At 44.1% G+C, this 20,319-nt stretch overlaps 1 protein-coding gene and 1 long non-coding RNA gene across 5 annotated transcripts; one reads left to right on the top strand and one right to left on the bottom strand.

The window, feature by feature from the left end:
- The first annotated feature begins 34 nt into the window (after positions 1–34).
- TAF5L (TATA-box binding protein associated factor 5 like) lies at positions 35–19,784 on the top strand. 4 transcript variants are annotated; one of them, XM_065680303.1, is made up of 6 exons: positions 35–261; positions 1,118–1,259; positions 4,858–5,002; positions 8,514–8,618; positions 11,273–11,997; positions 17,849–19,784. In XM_065680303.1, the coding sequence occupies exons 3-6, from the start codon at positions 4,861–4,863 to the stop codon at positions 18,644–18,646; spliced, it is 1,770 nt and encodes a 589-aa protein (XP_065536375.1). In that variant the 5' UTR covers positions 35–261; positions 1,118–1,259; positions 4,858–4,860; the 3' UTR covers positions 18,647–19,784. The 4 variants fall into 4 exon arrangements, with proteins under 4 accessions (XP_065536375.1, XP_065536374.1, XP_065536376.1 ...); XM_065680302.1 differs by lacking the exon at positions 1,118–1,259; XM_065680304.1 differs by lacking the exons at positions 35–261; positions 1,118–1,259 and adding an exon at positions 8,861–8,912 and having other exon boundaries at positions 4,913–5,002.
- LOC136015017 (uncharacterized) lies at positions 6,689–10,401 on the bottom strand. The gene is made up of 2 exons (XR_010613032.1): positions 10,254–10,401; positions 6,689–7,383 (listed from the first exon to the last, which is right to left on the bottom strand). It is a non-coding gene; the product is annotated as an uncharacterized LOC136015017 (long non-coding RNA).
- Positions 19,785–20,319: the final 535 nt, after the last annotated feature.

Here is a 20,319-nt window from a genome sequence, read left to right as displayed (position 1 = left end):
GCGCGGGGCGGCCTCAGTCCCGCTCCCCCCTCCCCGCGCCCGCCAGCGGCGGCGTGTGTCAGCCAGCCATGGAGCGGCCGCCGCCGGCCGCCGCCGGCCCCCGGGCACCGCCGGCCGCGCCAGCGCCACCACCACCGCCACCGGCACGGGCACGCAGGGGAGGCGGCGGCGCGCCCGCCGGCAGCGCCTGGCGCCGCTGGGCGCAGTGACAGCGCCCCCCAGGTTTCGCCGGACCCTGCCTCCCGCCGCCTGCGATGCTCAGTGAGTGGCAGCGGGCGGGCAGCGGCGACCGGCTCCGGGCCGCGGCCATTGCGGGATCGGGGTGAGGGAGAGCCGGGGCGGGGGGGGGGCAGTGCCGGCCGGCTGGCGGCGGGAGCGGGCCCCGGGCGTCCCGCCGGACCGCCTCGTGGCGGAGGCCCGCAGGCCCGGCCCGGCCGGCGGCTCCCGGGAGGCCGGCGGGCCCTGGGGGGAGGCCTTGGGCAGGGGCGCGGTTCTGGGGGCGGCCACGGGTGGGGACAAGGGTGGACGGCTGCGGTGCGCCCCGAGGGTCGCGGGGTGGGCTTTTCTCTTGGTACCCTCGTCTTTCCTTGGGCAGTGCACGGGGTTGGTCGGCCGCTGCTTATCGCACCGCGCCTCCCCTCCGCTTTTCCCTGTTTCTCCGTATTCATGGTTTCATCCCGATAGGGGAAGAGTTTCGCTGTCGCGGCCCCTCAGCGAGCCCTCCGCCGCTCCCCATCCGCAGCGCTGACCGGGCGGCGGCAGCAGCGGCCGCGGCCGCTCCTGGAATGGGCGAGAGGCTACGCGGGGCCCATGGCTTTGGCCCCTGCCCACCCGGTGGTCCCTGGGCCCGAGCAGCTGCATCCGAGGAGGCAGGGTCAGACAGTGGTGCTGCGGGCAAGAGGAGCGCGTCCTGCCAGGGTAGCGCAGGGGATGAAGGCTTTACCCATGGGTGAAGCGCACTGCTTGGCTCTGTCTGCAGGGGGTAGTTAGAGAAGATACGTTGTGGAACTGGAAAAGCCTAACCCCGACCTGCGCCAAACACAAATGGATGCAGGCTCTTGTAAAATCACAGCTGTTTCCTCTCTCCCTCTGCATGTGAATGCCGCTGCTTTGGAAGAAGCCTTCTCGCTGGTCCATGCTATCTGTAGCACTTTTCCCATTTTCCACCACCACACCGCGTCTCCATGTCGGCTTGTCGTGTTTGGTTGCCTGTGTTTCTGAGCTGCTGCCGCTGCATGTGTGACATCCCTTGGCTCTAGGTTCGTCTTGTCTTCCTGTCAGTTTACCCTTAATTTATCTATTTTGAAGTCTTGTATATTTTAGATTAACCTAACGTCACAGCGTGATTAGTGTTGTCAGTATACCCCAAGTTTCACCTGTAGTGGTGAGGGTGAAGTACCATCTGTCCACAGCTGGGGCCTGAGACACAGTTCTCAGTAGAGAACACTCAAAATGCGCTTCTGTGTGGTGTTTTATTGGTTTATTGTTTCAAGATTGCTTGTCCTTGGTTCTTCTCTGATGTCTTTCCTCACTCTATTGGAAATAAGACACTGCTGTCCCACTGTCGGGACAGGAATGCAGAGTCCTAAAAAACAGCATTCCAAGACTAGTTTTCAAGTTCTTTTCTGTATGTCTGCAGTGGTAATGTTTCAAGCCTGTGGAATCTGCCTAAACCTATACCCAAGGTGTAGCACAGGCAGGAAATGAATTTCCACAGCTAATTTCCCGCGTCTTTAGGAAAGAGGAACTTGTGATGTGTTGTGTATGATCAGGCACTGCTCAGGGTTTCTTCAGTGGTTTTGGTTCCTCAAAAAAAAAATTAACCTAATATCCTTTCTCATTTGTGCTCCAGTTTGTGACACTGCGGAAGATGCTGCATTGTAGCTGTGCAGACTGTCGATGTGATCTTTCTTCTCTCTTCCCTTATGTATTTTGCTTATCAGTAAAAATAGTTCATGGCATTAGTATTTATTGTCCTCTCTGGCTGTTTGAGAAGAATGAGGCAGCTGGGACTTTTGACCAGTTGTTTCAAGTTTTCTGCAGGCATGGACACGGAATGCTGGATTCAGTTTGTTTCATGTTTTAGACATTATCTTCAGTGATGAGAGCTAGAGTTTTATATTAATTGGAGGCTTGTCCTTTTTTGCATTTAAATTCTGCATCTTTGACCTGTTGTGAACTGGCTCAGCTTGAACCCAGTTAAAGGTATTTTCGCAGGCCGTCCTTATGTTTATTTTATGATATATTCTAATTTTGAGGGCTTAATAAAGAATATTTGTAGGAATGCTGCTTTTGCTCCTCTTGCACTTTTCGTGAATGTTTTCCCTGCCTCTGTGACATTGCTCTTTGAGAAGCTGACAGTGAAATATATAGGCAAAGTGAATGGAGAAACAAGTACCTGGAATGAAAGTAGGGGTGATGGTTTGATGCTAACGGGTGTTTCTTGGTGAAGATGAATTTCCTGTAAGGTAGTTCTGTTCTGTCACCTGTGAGTAGGGAAGGAGATACTGCTTGTAGCACCCACTATTGTGACTGCCAGGAGTACACAAGGTGTGTGAAGGGAGCAAGAAACTGTACAGATTGCATAAAGCAGCTGCAGACACCACCTTGCTAGACTTGGCTGAAGAAACTGGGGCTTCCCTGTTATCCCTAAAGCTCTGAAAAAGCTTGGGTTTGAATCATCTGCCAGCAACTGCTCCTTTCACAGGCCATTCTGTCTTGCTGCTAAAATGTCAGATCCTGCTGTTAGAATTTAGGGTTACTTACTGCTTTTTTTGCCTACCATTTAAAATTTGCCATTTTCTCTGTTCATCATTTGTTCGTTCAGCAGCTTAAAAAGGCTGATCTCAATGCTGCTCTTGTTTGTCACTGTCATTTCAAAGGGCCCTCTGGAGTTCCGCATCTTTCACATGCCAGTTTTTGGTTTCTCTGATCCATTATGAGTTTATGAATAATTACCTGTACTCACCAAATCTAACCTGGTGCAAACTGATCCCATAACTGAAGCAAAACAAACGAATGGGCAAGGATATTTCTTGATTCTCTCTCTTTGCAATTAAACCACAGACTTGAGACGGATGTGCACAGTTCTGACTGACTGTACCACTTCAGAAACATTTAGATGAATCTGTTCTGTGCCATTTGGGGAGTGAATTTCTTTTGGATTATAAGCCAGATGAAACAGTCTAAATGCAAATTCTCCCAAAACAGTTTCTGGACTTGAAATCTATGAGATATCACCTATGCATCTATGAAAGCATCTCAGATATAATTGTGTTGCTACCTGAACCTAAACTGTACAGCAGAGTGCATGCAGAGGTGGACCTGGGCAAGTCACCTGCATGTGAGTCCATGCTGCTGGCTGAAATGCAGAATGGAACGTAATACATTGTGAAGCTTAGTTAAGGGTGTTTTCTAGGTGGGTACTGAGATGCTGGTCCATTCCTGTGTTCACCTTTCTTCATGATCTTCATTAGAATTCTATCTTCCCTACGGTTTTGTGCAGCAGAAGTGTTGTATTTGAGACAGTGTAAGAGTTGGATGCAATTTGTTTAATTGCAAGGAAAATGAAAAAGAGGTTCATTTTTGGAGTGGAAAAAGTTGTGGTTGAAACTCATTTTAATAGCTCTCTTTGGAAATGCTTTGAAAACTCCACTTTGCTGATGCCCCTTCACCACAGTTATTTCACCTGTGAGAAAAAATTGAAATCTTAAGGTTTTTGCCAAAGCATGAGGGTTTGCAATGTCATGTATCTGTTTAAAGTAACTTTTGCTGAAACTTTGCATCCCTGTCCGCTTGGAACTTCACAGAGGGCTTATTGTTCTACCAACTGGGATAAGCACTAAAGTGTGCATGGGTGTTTGAAAAGGCTTCATTTATGATAATTTTTAATGCTGTGATTTTGTGGGAAATACAGTTCGTGTAATGGGGAAAGGGCATCCTTCTCTGTGTCTCTGAGAAGTTGTGTTTCATCAGATTTAGCTACTCAAACCAGAAAGCATGTGCACTTGTGGAACACATGCAGGTCACTGGTAGTGGAGCTCTAATGTGTAGATTCAGGCTTTACCTGTTACTCTGACAGAATAAAAGCATTCCTTAGTTATGATTTATTTAAAGCCTTTTAGGTTGTCTAAACCTATGTGTAAAATCAATGGCTACTGCAAAATATTTGCGGCGGTAAGGGGCTACTCAAATTGCAAGGGAGTGATTGCTTTCATCTTGGTAAGGTTCTTTTATTACAAGCCACAGGCTAAAAGCATTGGGCTTTCAGTTTTGAGATACTAAGTGGTGTCTGTGAGGACTTTTATAGGAGGGAATTCTAGATAGATCGGGGCAGGTGAAAAAGGCAAAAGGCTCTGCTTTTGTTTTAATTTCTGCTTACTTTTTTTTTTTTTTTCTGGGGATTTACCTGACTGAAGTGCAATTGGTTTTTCAGTTGGTCAAGCAGAGGAGTCAGAAAATGACTAAAGAATACCAAAACAGCCACTGTAAAAACGCAAGGAGGAGAAACACTCCTTTTTCATGAGCTATTTTTAACAAAAAACAAATGCTGCAGCTCACCACTGCACTTTTAGTCCAGAACCCTCAAAAGTGTTTTTGATTCCTTGGTGACGCTAGTGGAATTAGGCAGCAAAATATCTTCAGGGATTTGATTCAAAGTGTTTAGTTACACCTCAGTACTGAGAGGCAAACGCATAAAAGGTTTTTCTCTTATTTCAGTAACGAAGTTGTTTGACTTCAGCAATGAAAATACTCAGCTGTTTCTTTTCTATCAGTTTATCTTAGTGTATAGAGCATGTTTATCTTAGCATATACCTACCCAGCAAGAGCCTCATCATCTCTTTCTTTTCTCTTGAGGTCATGAAACGCGTACGCACGGAACAGATTCAGATGGCAGTGTCCTGCTACCTCAAGCGCCGTCAGTATGTGGACTCAGAAGGTCCCCTAAAACAAGGGCTGAGGCTGTGTCAGACTGCTGAAGAGATGGCAGCTAATCTCACAGGTAAGGCTGTTGTATTTTCCACACATGCTTCTCTGCAGAGTTGTGACAGGTGTGAGTATGTACATTGGTAACTGTGTGAATTTGTCTGCATATATGAACAGCTCTCCTTTTGAAATAAATTTCCCAGTGTGAAGTTGGAGTGAGATAGGAACTTTTGAACAATAAAAATGTGTATGAAAGTGTAACAATGTGAGATTCATGGTCAGTGAAACAGCAAGCTGAAATGGGGGTATAGGAAGGGCATATGTCAGTGTAGTGGAAGATGCTTATGTTGTATCCCAAAGACCATGAAGTCTGGTGAGTAGTGGTGCTTTGGGATGAGGGTGAGAAGAACCTAGAGGAGGAATTAAGTGGAAGCATGAAAATCTGTTGTACTTTTGTACTCCAGGAGGGGTATGGCATATGAAATGGCAATGATACAGGCTGATTTATTTCTCTGCTCTGTCCTGGGGAAAAAAAAAGCCAACAAACAAAAAGTCCTTCAGTGGGTGAGACAGTTTATTTCCCTGCATGCTCTTCCTCCTCTTTATAAAGGTTTTGGAATGCTGCTATACTACTTGCTTTTCAAACTGTGTCCACAACAGTCTTCATAGTAATTACTTTTGTTACAGCAAACTATGTTATTGCTTGAGCTTGTACAAATATTGAAAGGATGCAATCAATGTAGAGGTTATAAAGATTAAATTTAATTGTAAAACTGAGAAAATACTGGGCTGACCTTTGGGTGAAAATGCATGGAGGAAATGCTTTTGTGAACAAAATCGCTTAGATTGTGACAGCATCCCAGGCTAAGAGTGATGGAGACCTTAGTTACTGGTGATACAACTTGATTTGACAAAGCATTAGTTGTTGCATAACTCTCTGCTTGTAACTAGGTAAGATTGGATGCCAAAATAGCTCCTCCCACCTCTATAGAGTATTTTGCCATAGTTATAATCCAAAGATGAGTGACTGGTGAGTAAATGTCTAGGCTGACTTTCTCAGGGGCCTGGAGGAAATTGGGTAATATTTTGTTATTACAAGTGACTTACATTTTAGTACTTTTCATTTCCTTGCTGTTTTCAGAGTAACTATCGGAAGTTTGTTGTAACTCCCTGAAATCATTTTGGGGGAAATGGAGGAGGAATGAAACCAAAGTAAAATGTTATATTATTTTTGATGGGAGATTTTATGGGAGAGGTGGGTAGAAGGGTCAGTGTTGAAATGGGACCAGAACTTGGGGTGAACCATGCCAGGAAGGCACAGAAGTATTTGAAATAGGAGAGATGAATTGGATTACAAGCCCTTGCGTTTGCATATGGCATCATCCAGGAAAAAAAAGTGTTTCAGGAAAGAGTGTGAATGAGTGTCTGATTGGGTTTTGTCTTTTTACTAATCTTCCACCAAATGTTATTACTAGATTTCGTACTAGTCTGTGTGCTCGCGCCAGTGCAAGGGTTTTGTGGCTGGTGATTCAGAGCTTAGTCATCAGTTTTCATTAGAACTGAAAATGGACTGTTCTCATGTATTTAGCTGCATACTACTTGTCAAACATGCTCATTGCAAGCTGTCAGTAAGTATACTGCAGTTCCATGAATAACTGTTGAAAAAGAAAATCCCAGCTTATACTTACTCTGAAAACAGAGTCTGAAAATACTTTCTGCTGCAGTCATGTTAATTTTGCAGACTGATTGAAAACTGACCAGATTGTAAAGCCTTCATTGCTTTATTTCAGGGAAATAAAAGGCCATCATATTTTTGGTTTTCTTTGCTTTTACAACAGGTGACATTGAAAACTGGCACTAAACATTGTTGAGTTACATACACATATGTCTGCATGCAGTCTACTTTTCTCATGCTGAATATTGATTACACTAAATTTCGATTCCAAATAGCAGAGGTTTTTACTTTAGCCATTAAGTAATACCAGTATGTGAGCCTCAAGTTCTTACCAGCTTTGGGTTTCTGAAGCAGCCAGGCTGTAGAAAGCAAGTGTGCTGTATCTCTATCTTTTAACAGGTTGTATCTGTTTATTTCTAAACTGATTAGAGAGAAGATAGGGTATTGGTGCTGGAATCTGTATTTGTTCTTTCCCATGAGTGGCTGATGAGCACAGTCCTCTGCTTCCAAAGGTGAATTCAGCTTGCCCTGGAGAGTTGGTAAACATTTCTCCTGTATTTCCATAAGCACCAGGAAGACAAAGTGTCTTACCAGAGAGAGTGAAAGAGAAAGGGGAGAATAGCAACAGGCTGCCTGTACGCGATGTGCTGATCTCTTTCTAATTAGCAGCATTGAGATGAACTGGAGGCTGGCCTATCTCTCTTTGGCATGCAAACATTTGATGATGTTCTTTATAGACTTCCAGGGCTGTCAGAGTTGTACCTCTGTGCATGAGCCAAATGCTGGAACAAAAAGCAATCAGGAGTAGGAAGGCAAAGACAGAGGTTGTAAAGCAGTGGCAGCGCAGGGGAGAGTGAAAGAAGTTGAAGTGAGAGTAATGAAAACAGGTTTTGTGGAGGGGAGAATAGTTACAGATTTTTAAAAATGTAGGAAAGGAAACCAGTGAAACTCTTTGCCTTTTCATGCTCTTAGAAGAGCAGACAAATAAACATACGGCTTATCATTTTTGTAACTTGTGTTTCTAATCACTAGTATTTTTATATGCTGAGGTTATGTTGGTGGGTGTCTGTAAACTTGCACAAAGTCCTCTGTCGGATTCTGAGAGGTTAGCAGGACAGCAAAGGTTTGGTGCCGGAGAAGGAGAAGCCAGTTCCCTTTCTAAATAGTTCAAAACTGCTTTTACCAGCACTGATACTGATTCTGAAAATCATTTTAACACCATTGCAGGAGACCTTAACAACTGGAGACCTTAACCAGCTGCCCTATAACCAAAAATCCTCGAGGAGGAGGACATATTCTGATTAAAAATTACCAAGTGTGTGCTTAGAGATTCAGTGTGTTTTCACCACCACCTCTGGAGACTAGTAAATGATAATGATTGTCATTTGTTGTAATTAAGAATGACTGGGACAAGGAATTTGAGACTCTGAGGCAGTGCCACTGCAGACCTCCTGTCCATGATTACTGGTGGGTCCTGCTGTGAAAGAAACTTTGTTTTGGGGGAAGTTGGAGGTTGCTTTCCTCATCTTTTCTGAGTGCAGAGTAATAAAGCCACTGAGTATCTTGTAGAACTGTTAAGTGATCTGTGACAGTGTTACTCTGAATTTCTTGGGAACTTAAGGTTGTATTTGAAAACTTCAAAGTATATTCTTGGGGAAGCAGATGAGTAGCTGAGAGTTTTAGGATTGTTTGGCTTTTTTTAAGTTTTCGATATACTTTCTCATTCACAATCTGTCTAGGTGCTTAATGCCATGTTTAGATGCTTCAGACTATGCTATCCCTGGACAGTTTGAGAGATGAAATGTCATCTCATGGCTGCATTACCTTGGATTTCATGAGCAGCTTTGTTTCCACACACACATGCAAAACTCCTTAAATCCCTATTTAATTGTTAACTCATTTTATTTCACAGTCCAATCTGAATCTGGTTGTGCCAACGTGGTGTCTGCAGCTCCCTGCCTGGCGGAGCCACAGCAATATGAAGTACAATTTGGACGATTACGCAATTTTCTCACAGGTAAATACCAGGAAGCAAAGGAAAGTAGATGTTTGGGGGCTTTTTTGTCATTTCAGCGAGTAAAGGACAATATAATAAAATTTAAAATCATGTCTCTAACAATCTTGAGTTCTAGTTTAGAGATATCAATTAATACAATTAGAAATGTTTATTTTTGTTGTTGTTTGAGTGCTTGAGTACCTTTGGCTTTTGTAGATAGCTGACTGTTTGCCCTTTCTTATTCAAACATTTGGTCTTTGTAGATCTTCTGCACATACAGGACAAGAAAGAAGATTAGAATCCTTTATGTGAAAGGCAGGTAACTTAAAAATGAGTGTAGTTCTCTGCTGTCTCATAGTGTAGGTTTTAAATTTTATTCATAATTGACTTATTTTTATGCTGGTCTAGATTTTAAAGGGAGAATGTTCCCTTAAATCTGGAGGTATATGATAGAAAGTAAAAAAAAAACCTCATTCTGTAGTGTGATGCAGAAGACAATCATTATTTTTCTTTTTTATATATATATATAATTTTTTTAATAATAATAAAACCAAATATAATCCTGGGAATGGCCTTATTTCTTCTAATAGTCCCAAATGTGTGAAGAAGAAAGCAGATAAGGTTTTTAGATAATAGCCCCAAGGAAAGTGAGGTTGCCAGTTCACTCGCCTTTGGGCACATCTACATTTGTCCAGTGTAGGGATTTGATCCCAGTGTGCATAATGCTGTGATTAATATTCCTGATAGTTGTTGAAGGGAAAGGGAAGAAGGTAAAACAGAGGCAGAAAATACTGAAGTCTTAGCCTTGCCTCCTAGAGCAGTTCAACACTATTGCACTTTAGTACTGGAGGTAAATCCTTATGAGGAAGTGCTAGGCATGGTTTTAGTGTTCATGTCAAGTGTTTTCATGGGTTTTGTCTGTGTTGCTCAAATTTCTTACACACGTGAACTGCTTCTGTTTCTGCAAGGGAGTAACCTCCCAGCCAGCCGCAAGGCACAGCAGGACACTTCCCATCTCTGTGATGCCTGAGGAGTGGGAAGGGGACTAGGACCACTGGATAAACTAGGAATTCTTCTAGAAGTCTCTAGTCTAACCGGCTGCTCAAAGCAGGGCAAGCTCAGGGTTTGATCAGATTGCTCAAGGCCTTGTCCAGCCACATTCTGAAAATCAGAAAGTGCGAAGATTGTTCTGCACCTCTGGGTCCCAGCTGCAGGGCTGAGTGATTGGTGAGGATTTCCCTTGCAGCAGCTTGCCTGTCATCCTTTCACTGAGCACCTCTGAAAAGAGGCTGGCTCCTTTTCCTCCATAATGTCCCACTGGGTACTGCAGACAGCAGCTGGATACCCCCTTATTCTTCCCCAGACTAGACAGACCCAGAGCCTGTAACCTCACTTCTATTTTCCTGGGTGAATGTTTTCGTCATTCCTGTTTCTGCTGACTACCCATCTGTACTCTTTTTTTCCCCTCACTGCAGAGTAAGGTCCTTCCCCATCTTACATTTCTAGGAAAAAGCACCTGCTGGCTGCTTACAGCTTTTACTGCACACAGACCACTGTTTTCACTGGCTTTGGCTCAGTTTCAGTGGAACAGAAAGGAAAATGATGCCTAAGTGTGCAGATACATAAATATACCACACACACTCTATAGTTACTCACCTAGAAATGGGAGAGGAGCACAGTATGGACCAGAGAAAGTCTGAAGGAGTTCCCAACAGGAGAGGAAAAATAACCTAATGGAAGAGTGAAGAAAAGAATATGCCTTGATAGTGGCAGGAGGGAAGTACAGGTTGAAAAGCAGCAATACTGTTTGAAGACCAACAGTGCCGTTTGAGGATCAGCAGTGCCTGTTTTGTTCCAGTAATCTGGACCATGTGGTCCTCTGGTAGCTGGTTGTTGTGGCCCTGTATGTTGCCATGGTGTTCTGTGGCAGTGCTCTACTCCTTATAGCAGCAGCCAGCTGAATATGGGAGGGAAACAGCCCCAAGAAGCTGATGACAGATTAGTCTCTGGAAGGTACAGCACAGCCTCACTGGGAGTTTGTTACACTGTGTACTAGGAATTACTGCTGGGGTTTGCACGTGAGCAGGCACAGAAATAAAACAAGAGCACACAGCTTACTGCAGTACATTTTGCCAACTAGCTTCCTTAATCCTTGGGACAAATCAGTTCCATACAAAGCACCGCACCACATGCAAGTTTTACCGAAGTTGAGAGGGGGGATAAAAAGCCACCAAAGTTCAGGCCCACACAAGCTAAATAAATAATTTTGTTAAATACTATTCTAAATATAATGAGTAAATTTTAAAGTCCAGTTATTGCAATAAACAGAGCACACAGTTTTCTTAAATAAATGGGGAAATTTCAGTTCTCATGTGTTTTATAAGGTGGTATTTTAATAGCTGGCCCATACCTAGAAAGGGTTTTGAAATCTCTGCATTTTGTTCTGAAAAGGTCCCTCACTGACTTGCGAATCTCTGTTCAGATCTGTAGTAGGTATTGCGTATCCCGTTTAGGTTGCAGAAGAGTTTCACTTCGTTGCATCAACAGAAGTCTCCTCTTGTTTGCTCTCTGATGCCACTGTCAAGGTTTCTTGCAGTAGTTGTCTTTGGTCTGTTTTATTCCCAGTAGAAAATGATTGAGAAATCATTCACAGTTTGTTGCTGTTTTTCATATAGATTCAGATTCTCAGCACAGCCATGAAGTGATGCCTCTTCTGTATCCCCTCTTCGTCTACCTCCATCTGAACATGGTCCAGAATGGCCTAAAGAGCACAGTGGACAGTTTTTACAGCCGCTTCCATGGCATGTTCTTGCAGAATGCCAGCCAGAAGGATATCATTGAGCAGTTGCAGACTACCATGACTATTCAAGATATCCTGTCCAACTTGAAGCTCCGGGCTTTTCTGGACAACAAGTACGTCATCCGCCTTCAAGAGGACAGCTACAACTACCTTCTTCGCTACCTCCAAAGTGACAACAACAATGCCCTGTGCAAAGTCCTGACCTTGCACATTCACCTGGATGTGCAGCCTGCCAAGAGGACTGACTACCAGCTCTATGCCGGCGGGAGCTCCTCACGCAACGAGAGCAACGGCCTGGAACCCAGCGACGTGCCAGCTTCCATTCTGCAGAACGAGGCAGCGCTGGATTTACTGCAGGACAGCATCAAACGTGTCAAGGATGGGCCCCCTTCCCTAACGACCATCTGTTTCTATGCCTTCTATAACACAGAGCAGTTGCTGAACACTGCAGAGATTTCACCAAATAGCAAGCTGCTGGCTGCTGGGTTCGATAATTCGTGTGTGAAGCTGTGGAGCCTGCGTTCCAGGAAGCTAAAATCTGAGCCCCACCTCGTTGATGTGTCCCGCATCCGTCTGGCTTGTGATATCCTGGATGAGGAGGTCTGGATACCTTTCTCTGTTCCCCCCGCCCCCACCCCTTTCTGCTTGAGGCATGCATTGCAGAATATCTCGTATTGTCTCCAGGGACTCTGAGGCTATTCCACTACCTGTCTGCCTTGACACACGAATTTTATAGCCTACTCTTGTCCTTGTTCTTTCCTGCGGTGTTTGTAAATGGTGCAGTGAGTTTGTGCTTGGGTCATAGTTTGCTAGTCTTAGGTGCCGCTCTCCCAGCTGTCCTTGAACAGATGGCAGTACACAGGCAGCCCTGTAAGGAGAAGGCTTCCTTCCCTGAGGAGTAAAGAGCCTTCTTGTGGATGGGAAGATGAAACAAGGACATGCGGGCAGTAAAAACACACTGTGGTGAATGAAAACTAGAAAGAAAGCAGCTCAGAACAACCAGTCAGAAGGGTGGAAAGAAAGGGAGAGATGCAGAAAGTGGAAAATAAAGACAAAGTAAGGAAAGAGCCAAAGGGGGCTGGTCTCAGGCCTGAGGAAGAAGGGATGCCTAAGTGCAAAACTGAATTTCAGTTATGACCTTATTCAGAGGTGAAGAGTTGGCATGGAAAAATTATGCAAAATGTCTCTGTCAGGGAATCTGCAGTGTAGACACTGCAGAGGCTTCCCACTCTGGAGTGCTGGAGACAAAGACGAGGTTTTGTGCCTTCACATGCCAGGCTAGATGGCATCTTCTAGTTTACTGGGATGTTTTTTTCCCCTTCTAGTCACACCCTTCCTCCCCTCTTGCCGTAGCTGCCCACGTAGCATCTTATATCTGGTTAGAGATCAGAATTTGTGACTCTTCCTTTGTTTAATCACACCCTTTTGAAGGGGGGGTGGGGTGGGGGGGGTTGTAGCATCCTTTTTTCCACTGTTTTTTTTCTCACAAAAAATACCTAGTGGCAGCGTTCTGTTTGTTTTGGAAGAGTGTGGAAAGCTTGCAGGATGGAGACTTATATGGTTAGGGATTCCTTTGTTAGTCAGCTTGAGAAGGAGAGGCAGGCATCCAGGTGAGATAGCTGACTGCTCCCCAGGTTAACCCTTTCTGCAGAGAGCAGGTAGGTGGGTCAGACTAGCCCAAGATAGAACTATGGACTTGTTTTCATTATAAGCTGCAAGAGTACACAGGGCACGTGACTGTGTACTGCGTGCCATGGAAACCAAATGTCAATAACTGAAACAGAGGAGACCTTCTCTGGTAAATCAGCAGGTCAGCTCCTCTGGCTCCAGACTACAGAAAAGCAAGATACTGCCAGGTTATCAGGAGTGCCTATTAGCTTTTTTTGGCTCATAGACAGATACTTGCGTATTGTATGCGTATTATGAAACAGCCGTGGAAGCTTGAGTACAAATGGCTCCTTTGTTGGCTGTTTCAATGTTTTGTGTATACTGCAGTATTTGTCACAGATCTAAACCCAAAAACTGGTCAAAGACCAGTACAGATCAAAGTCATCATTGCCCTGAATAACTTCCACTAATGACAAAACAAATAGTGACCTGATCAAGAGTTCAGAGTTAAGGGAGGATACGAGCCTGAAGAAACTGCTGGTTACATCTCCCAGATGCAAATGAAAGCCTGTTAACCACAAAGGAAATAAATTCCAGTATCTGGGAGTCCTAAGTGAAAATACACAGGGACCCACAGGTGGGAACAGACCAGCACCTGCTTGGGTTCCCCAGGAAGTGGAAGCCGCAGATACCAAGACAGACCAAACAAGACCATCCTTACCGGGCTGCAGTCATCATTCATGCAGCTCAGTCAAACAGGGCCTGTGTTTCAGAGTGTCACTGCAGTCTGATCAGCAACAATTCACAGCGATAAACCTGATGAAAACTGTGACAAAGAACAGAAATTCTGAATGTGCTTTGATACTGCTTCGGTGTATTCTCTCAAGTAACTTGTGAGGAGATTAAACTTGGCTGGGTTTTGTAAGGTTTCTTTTGGTTGATTTCTGTATTGTGTAAATGGCTTTGGATACTGTGTTTAAATAGTAGTGCCTGAAATAATCTTCAGCTCGATTTCTGATTTGCTGCAAGCAAATAGGTCCTTTCTATGAAGGTACAGAAGTCTAAAACCGTGCTAGTTTCAGTAGATCTTGTTCAGAGTGGCAGTAAAGCTACACTATTGGGTTTAATAGCTCTTTGTGGGTATATATGTGTGTATATATAGTTAAAAATGAGGTTGAGACTTGGCGAGAGTGTTAGAAAATTACTTTTTTTTGGTAGTCCATGTAAAGTCAGTGTCCCTAAGGTTAAAATTGTTTACTCGGTCTAGATTGATGAATTTTGCTCAGTGTGATGCTCCAGTGTACTTCACTAATGTTGTCTTGCTTTCTGGGGGTAGGAGAGGCTTACTATTTGGGGATAAAGTAAATCCATTTTCCTTATAGTAGCATCTCACAAATGCCACTTCATAGTCTCTCTTACTTAAGGTCCAGTATAAAAATGCGGTTTTACAGCTATGCAAGTGGATGTATTGTTGGTCTATGCAGTTTTGCCATGCTCATTGCTGGTACTACGTAGATCAACATCAGAAAATGATACTGCTTATTCCAAGCTGCAGGAGTGGCAGTCTGTAAGTTTTGTGAAGACAAAAGACTTGACCACATTCAGCTCTGCTTCTAGGATTCTGCTTTTAAGTGGCAGTGGTCCTTCAGGTGGTAATGGGCAGGGATGGTGCTGCCACCTTGGTGGAGGTCACATGGAATTCTGGAAGGAGCAGTAAGAAATGTCCTGTAAAGACAGCCCTATCTACTCCCTTATCTTTCCCTGCTAGCAAGCTCCCTGCTATAAGCAGTTAAGGGATCTTTCCTCTTGGCATCTTAAAAGCACTGCAGGATGAGATGATGACATGCGGGAAACCTGTTACTAGTTAGAAAAAGGGAGGGGACAGGGTGAGATTTCTTGGTGTGTTTCAGGGTTTTTTTTTTGAGGTTATTGTTTCTTTCTGAGGCTTGCTCATTCCCTTGAGGAGTGCTCTGGGTGGAAGATCAAGGTAACTTTTGTCAGCGAGATAGTGTTTGCTGCCCCCAAGGTTAAATGTATCGGCAGTAGATTTTTCTGGGTCCAAATGACTGTCATGCAAAATCCATTACTGATGTAAGTAATAGCTGAGGCAGTCTCTCCGTAGGTGTATAATTTGGAAGGTATCCTGTGTAACAAAGCATGCCAACATTTTTATTCTTTTCAGTTTCTTAACAGTGTCATTTTTGCAAGTCTTGTGCTTGCTCAGGAAGACTTCCTGTTCACTGTTAAATTCTTTTTTAGCTCACTTTAGTAGTGCTGGTAGGTTTTCCAGCTCTGCTTTATTACTTAAAATCTGTTTTAATTGTTCTTATTTTCAAACTGGATAGTTCAAATAATAAAAGGTAGCTTTTAGTGTGTGTGTAGGTTATTGATTAAAAAGGCTTATATGACTTAAATTTCTTGTCCATTCCAAGGAAGTACAAATCATTTATGCTAAGCTGCAGCTGCAATGACTTCAAAAGGAGCTAAGGGATATCTGGGTAGTGCCCATTGGTATATTATATCCTGGAAGCATACACAGTGTGTGAAATGGAAATCATGAAAAAATATTAGGAAGAGGGATTTTCTGCCTCCCTGCTGATTTATAGCGCAGGTTGTAACCTTTCTGTAGCTGCTGCAGATACAAATCTACACTGTAGTAGCTGTGGGATGAAAGGAATAGTGTGCTTGATCTGACAAAGAAATGAGGCTTGGTTCTGTTAGGCAGTAATTCAGTGCCTGTACTTCCAGCTGCTTTGTTAATCTGGTCAGCAGACTGACTGCTGTAGGGAGGAAACGGAAAAATGCAGTGACTCAGAAGCAGTGTAGGTATACTGTTTTCAGTGAGCTGCAGCAGCAGTGTGCAGTTGATATGTTAAGTGTGTGTCAAACAGAAGTCAAAGACTAGATTTATTACCTATGACCATACAGGAGTGTGGTTTTGAATGCTGCAGAGGCATTGTGAAATAAGCTGCTGCTGTAATGCAAGAAAAGAAGAGTAGGTACTTGTCAAAGAGAAAGAATATGTGCTTGCACACAGCCCAAGTAGCCCTGTATGAATTTGAAGGCAAAAAATTAAGTACCTGGACTTCCAGTATTTACAGAAGCTATAGGACATTATAGGTAACTCGAATGGGCTTCCACTGGTAACCTCTGTGGAGTCTTATGGCCATAATTAAATAGTATAAAATGCTGCAGGTATCAGCCTCTCCCTTTAATGTGGTATCATAGCCTAGAGATGCTGTGGATTCCAGCAAGCAATGCTCTATCTGAGGTAGAAAACCCAATTTGAATGAGAATGGGGCTTTGCATGCTAGAGCCTGCAATTTCTCTGCCTCACCTCCATAGCACAGATGAAGTTGGCTCTCAGCCACACCATAAAGCTCCCATGGGCACTGACTACTCTGAAGAGAATTAGCATTGCTAAACATGGCTTGCTGCATACTACTGAACATGCAGTTGAGATGGAAAAAGGCAGTGAGCTAGCTAAGCTCACCTCTGAAGCGAGATTTGAAACCACTGGAGAAGAAGGGCTTCCAGCATTGTTGCTAAGTCTGAAGCAAAACTGTCTGTGGGTCCTGAGGTCAGAGGAATGAGAGTTGTCATGTCAGCCAAGACAGCTGCTCAGGACACACTGACTTCTGCTGGTCGCCAGCAGTCTGGCAGCCCTAGGGAATTGGGTTTCCTCTCAGGGCAGGAAGTGCTCCTTCTGCAGGAAATGGGCCAGTTTGTGATGATAAAAGTTAAAGGGGCTGCTCACAAACAAAAGGGTGTTGCGGCGTTGAGTTTAATGAGCAGAGGTTGTCCGTGGAGGGCTATTACTGATTCAGTGCTGAGGAAAAGTGCCTGCCTGACAGCCCTGAGGAAGGGTGGTCTCAAGCGCAGATGCACTCCAAGCCATGGTTATCTTGCACTCTGTTAGTGAGACCCCAGCTTGTCAGGCAAGGGCACTCTGAGGTTTGTTGAAATTTGTGCAGTTTGTAGCCTTTGAGCATCAAGAGGTGCTGCTTGAGTAGAATTTCAGAGGCTCTTACACTCCGTCAGGAGATTCCTTTAGCACAGCTCACTGAACAGTCTTTAAATGTGAGAGCTTTTACTTGCTGACTATCTGCCCTGGTACTTGGATTGGAGAATTACGGGATAAAAAGGTTTCCAGTGCCATCCTTTTTGTGGTTATTCTTCTTCTCTTAACCCAAAATAGATCCTTTGACCTAAATAAGCTGCCTATATTTGCTGTTCTCTAAGGTTGTTGAAGGGTGAGGATGTGAAAGCATCCTGGTGGAGCGTGCATACAGAAATAGATACTAAAGCCTTACTGGGTTTCTGTTCACATGTGGAGCTAAGAAAGAACATCCAGCAGATAGCTTGTCAAGCATGCTCAGTCTTTCCATCTCCTACATTTTGTTTAAGACATCTGTGTTTCTCTACTGCGAGATTCACTTCCAATAATGACCACACCAAAACAGCATGTGCCAAGATCTGTTTCAACATCTTAGCCAAATGTTTAGTAGAGAGCGGACAGGGAATAAGCATACGCTTTGAGCAAATGGGAAAATGACATAAAATACTTTTTTCCCTGTTTGCGCACAATCCCAGGTTAAGGTGCCTTCTGCAGGGAGCATAAGGCTACCCAAAGTAAGGGTAAAAGCTTTATGTAAAATCTTATCTCGCTATCTCTTCAGCATTAGCTTAGATGTAATAAATGCATTTGTGTCTCAGAATGTGCCGTGTCTAAAATAACTTCTTCTGTTTTAAAACCCGCCTGTTTTCCTCTTGGTGGTTCCTGTATTTGTTAAGCAGATAAACATGCTTTCCTTTCTTGTTTCTTTTTCTCCTACTCGACCAGGAGGAAGAAGACGACACTGCAGGCACAGAAATGAAGATCCTGAGAGGACACTGTGGACCTGTGTATAGCACAAGATTTCTTTCTGACAGTTCAGGACTCTTATCTTGCTCTGAAGACATGTCCATCAGATACTGGGACCTGGGAAGTTTTACAAACACTGTGCTGTACCAAGGACATGCCTATCCTGTCTGGGACTTGGATATCAGCCCCTGCAGCCTGTACTTTGCCAGTGGTTCCCACGATCGCACTGCAAGGCTCTGGTCGTTTGATCGGACGTACCCGCTGCGGATATACGCAGGCCACTTGGCAGATGTAGACTGCGTCAAGTTCCACCCCAATTCCAACTACTTAGCAACAGGCTCCACAGATAAAACTGTGCGCTTGTGGAGCACTCAGCAAGGCAACTCAGTGCGTCTCTTCACTGGGCACCGCGGTCCCGTGCTAGCACTCGCCTTTTCTCCCAATGGTAAGTACCTGGCCTCAGCAGGTGAAGACCAGCGGCTCAAGCTGTGGGACCTGGCGTCAGGAACTCTTTACAAAGAACTGAGGGGGCACACGGACAACATAACCAGCCTTACTTTTAGCCCCGACAGTAGTTTAATTGCTTCAGCATCGATGGATAATTCAGTCCGGGTCTGGGACATTCGGAACACTTACTGCAACGCCCCTGCAGATGGGTCTTCCAGTGAACTGGTTGGTGTATATACTGGACAGATGAATAATGTACTGAGCGTACAGTTTATGGCCTGTAATCTTCTTCTAGTGACTGGAATTGCACAAGAAAATCAGGAACATTAATTTTTCTTTTCTTTCTTAGGGAAGCGGGTGGGTGTATTGACTGCCAGAGCCCATTGGAAGCTGAGATTACTGACTGTGAAACACTTTCCTTCCTCTGCCCCCTTGAAAGGCATGTTCATGCAAATGCTTTAAAATGTCTTGCCTACAAAAAGGCATGTGCTGTCGAATGATGTAAGGCAAAAAGGAGGAGGGATGAAAATAATGTATACATTCTAATCTTGTACTGGTAGGGATGGGGAAAAGGGCAGTAAATCCAGTAGCTTGGGGAAACCAAAAGCCTAGTCCAGACAAGTGAAACTGCCAACCAGATAAGCTGCTGACCTGCACTTAAACATCCTGCATTGATTGATGGGCACATCTTACCTACTGTTAACTGAGGCTTGAGTGTGTGGAGAACTACTGGCCCAGTATTTTTTCTTTTGCTTTTCTTTTCCTGGTATTGCAGAGGACCAGCATTTTAAGACCCTTCTATTAAAAGAATGTTATGTATTTTCTACAGTGGTAGTGGTCCTAAATATTACAGCTCCCTATAGCACTTCTGGAATATTTTGGACTAGCTAAGTAGAAAATACCATCTTTCTTTTTAGTAAGTGGATGGAAATCTGACCTCAGTTGGGGCCCATCTCTGCCTTGTAATTTGGGTCTGGTTCCTGGTACTAGCTGTGATGTTTGTATTTATGTTCTATTAAATAGGAATCCTTCTGAATCTGGTTGCACTATGTTTTGAGGATTAGAGGACAGTGGAGGTACACTGGTGGCTTTAAGGGTTGCCTTGTCTGGAGGAAGGGCACAACAGAACAGAAGCGACTGAGCTTGGACTCCTAATGGAAACAGGGCATGTCAGTCCACCACTGCACCTCACAGAAATATTTCCGTAAATGGAAGTTGGCAGTCCAGGGAGAGGGGAACAGGGAGAGAGACACACACACACAAGTGACATGGGTAAAAATAGTATTACTAAATTATTGTGTGTACACTGAGGCAGCTCTGCCAGTGTTGGATTTTTCTCAAAATGTGGCAATATCAGTTTCATGAACACTTTGTGAGATAAATCATCAGCATTTACAATGAGGATCTGCGGAAAAAGCACGTTCTAGTTTGTCATTTTGAGAGATTAAATATTTCTGCTTTCTGGAAAGAGTTATTTTGTATTTTGTTTTCTATTAAAAGCATTTAGTTTAAAAAAAAAAATAATAATAATAAAAAAGTTTGGTCCCTTTCTGGGAAACTTGCTCTGACTTGCATGGGAAGGAGAGGGCAGGAGCTTGCTTGGCACTTGGGAGGCTGGATCTAGTGGTCTGGTTCACTTGGTGCCTGCTGGTTTGATATCCCCCTACTTGCTTTCTGCAGAGCTGACTTGGCAGGTCATGGAGTTAGGGTATTGACACAGTTTTGTAGCTCAGCTGAAATGCATGTGGAAAATCTAGGTATCCCCCGAGACTGACACTGTGCACCAGAAGGCCTCGTTCTGTGGCGTGTGACCTTTACTTTGTGGTTTGATGTTCTACAATTCCTCTTTTGAGCAAAGGCACAACCCTTATGTTTTCTAGGCAGGCTGTTGGTATTAAATAATATTTCCCTTCAGCTTCCCTCAGGACTTCTGGACCTTCATGACAGAATTCTCTTGAGAACATCCAAACAATCTAAGAGTTTAGATGACGGCTCACAGTTGC

Source organism: Lathamus discolor, chromosome 5 (assembly GCF_037157495.1).
Source record: "Lathamus discolor isolate bLatDis1 chromosome 5, bLatDis1.hap1, whole genome shotgun sequence".
NCBI lineage: Eukaryota > Metazoa > Chordata > Aves > Psittaciformes > Psittacidae > Lathamus > Lathamus discolor.
The sequence above is the reverse complement of the archived record's forward strand: the minus strand, read 5'-3'. Positions and strand labels throughout refer to the sequence as shown.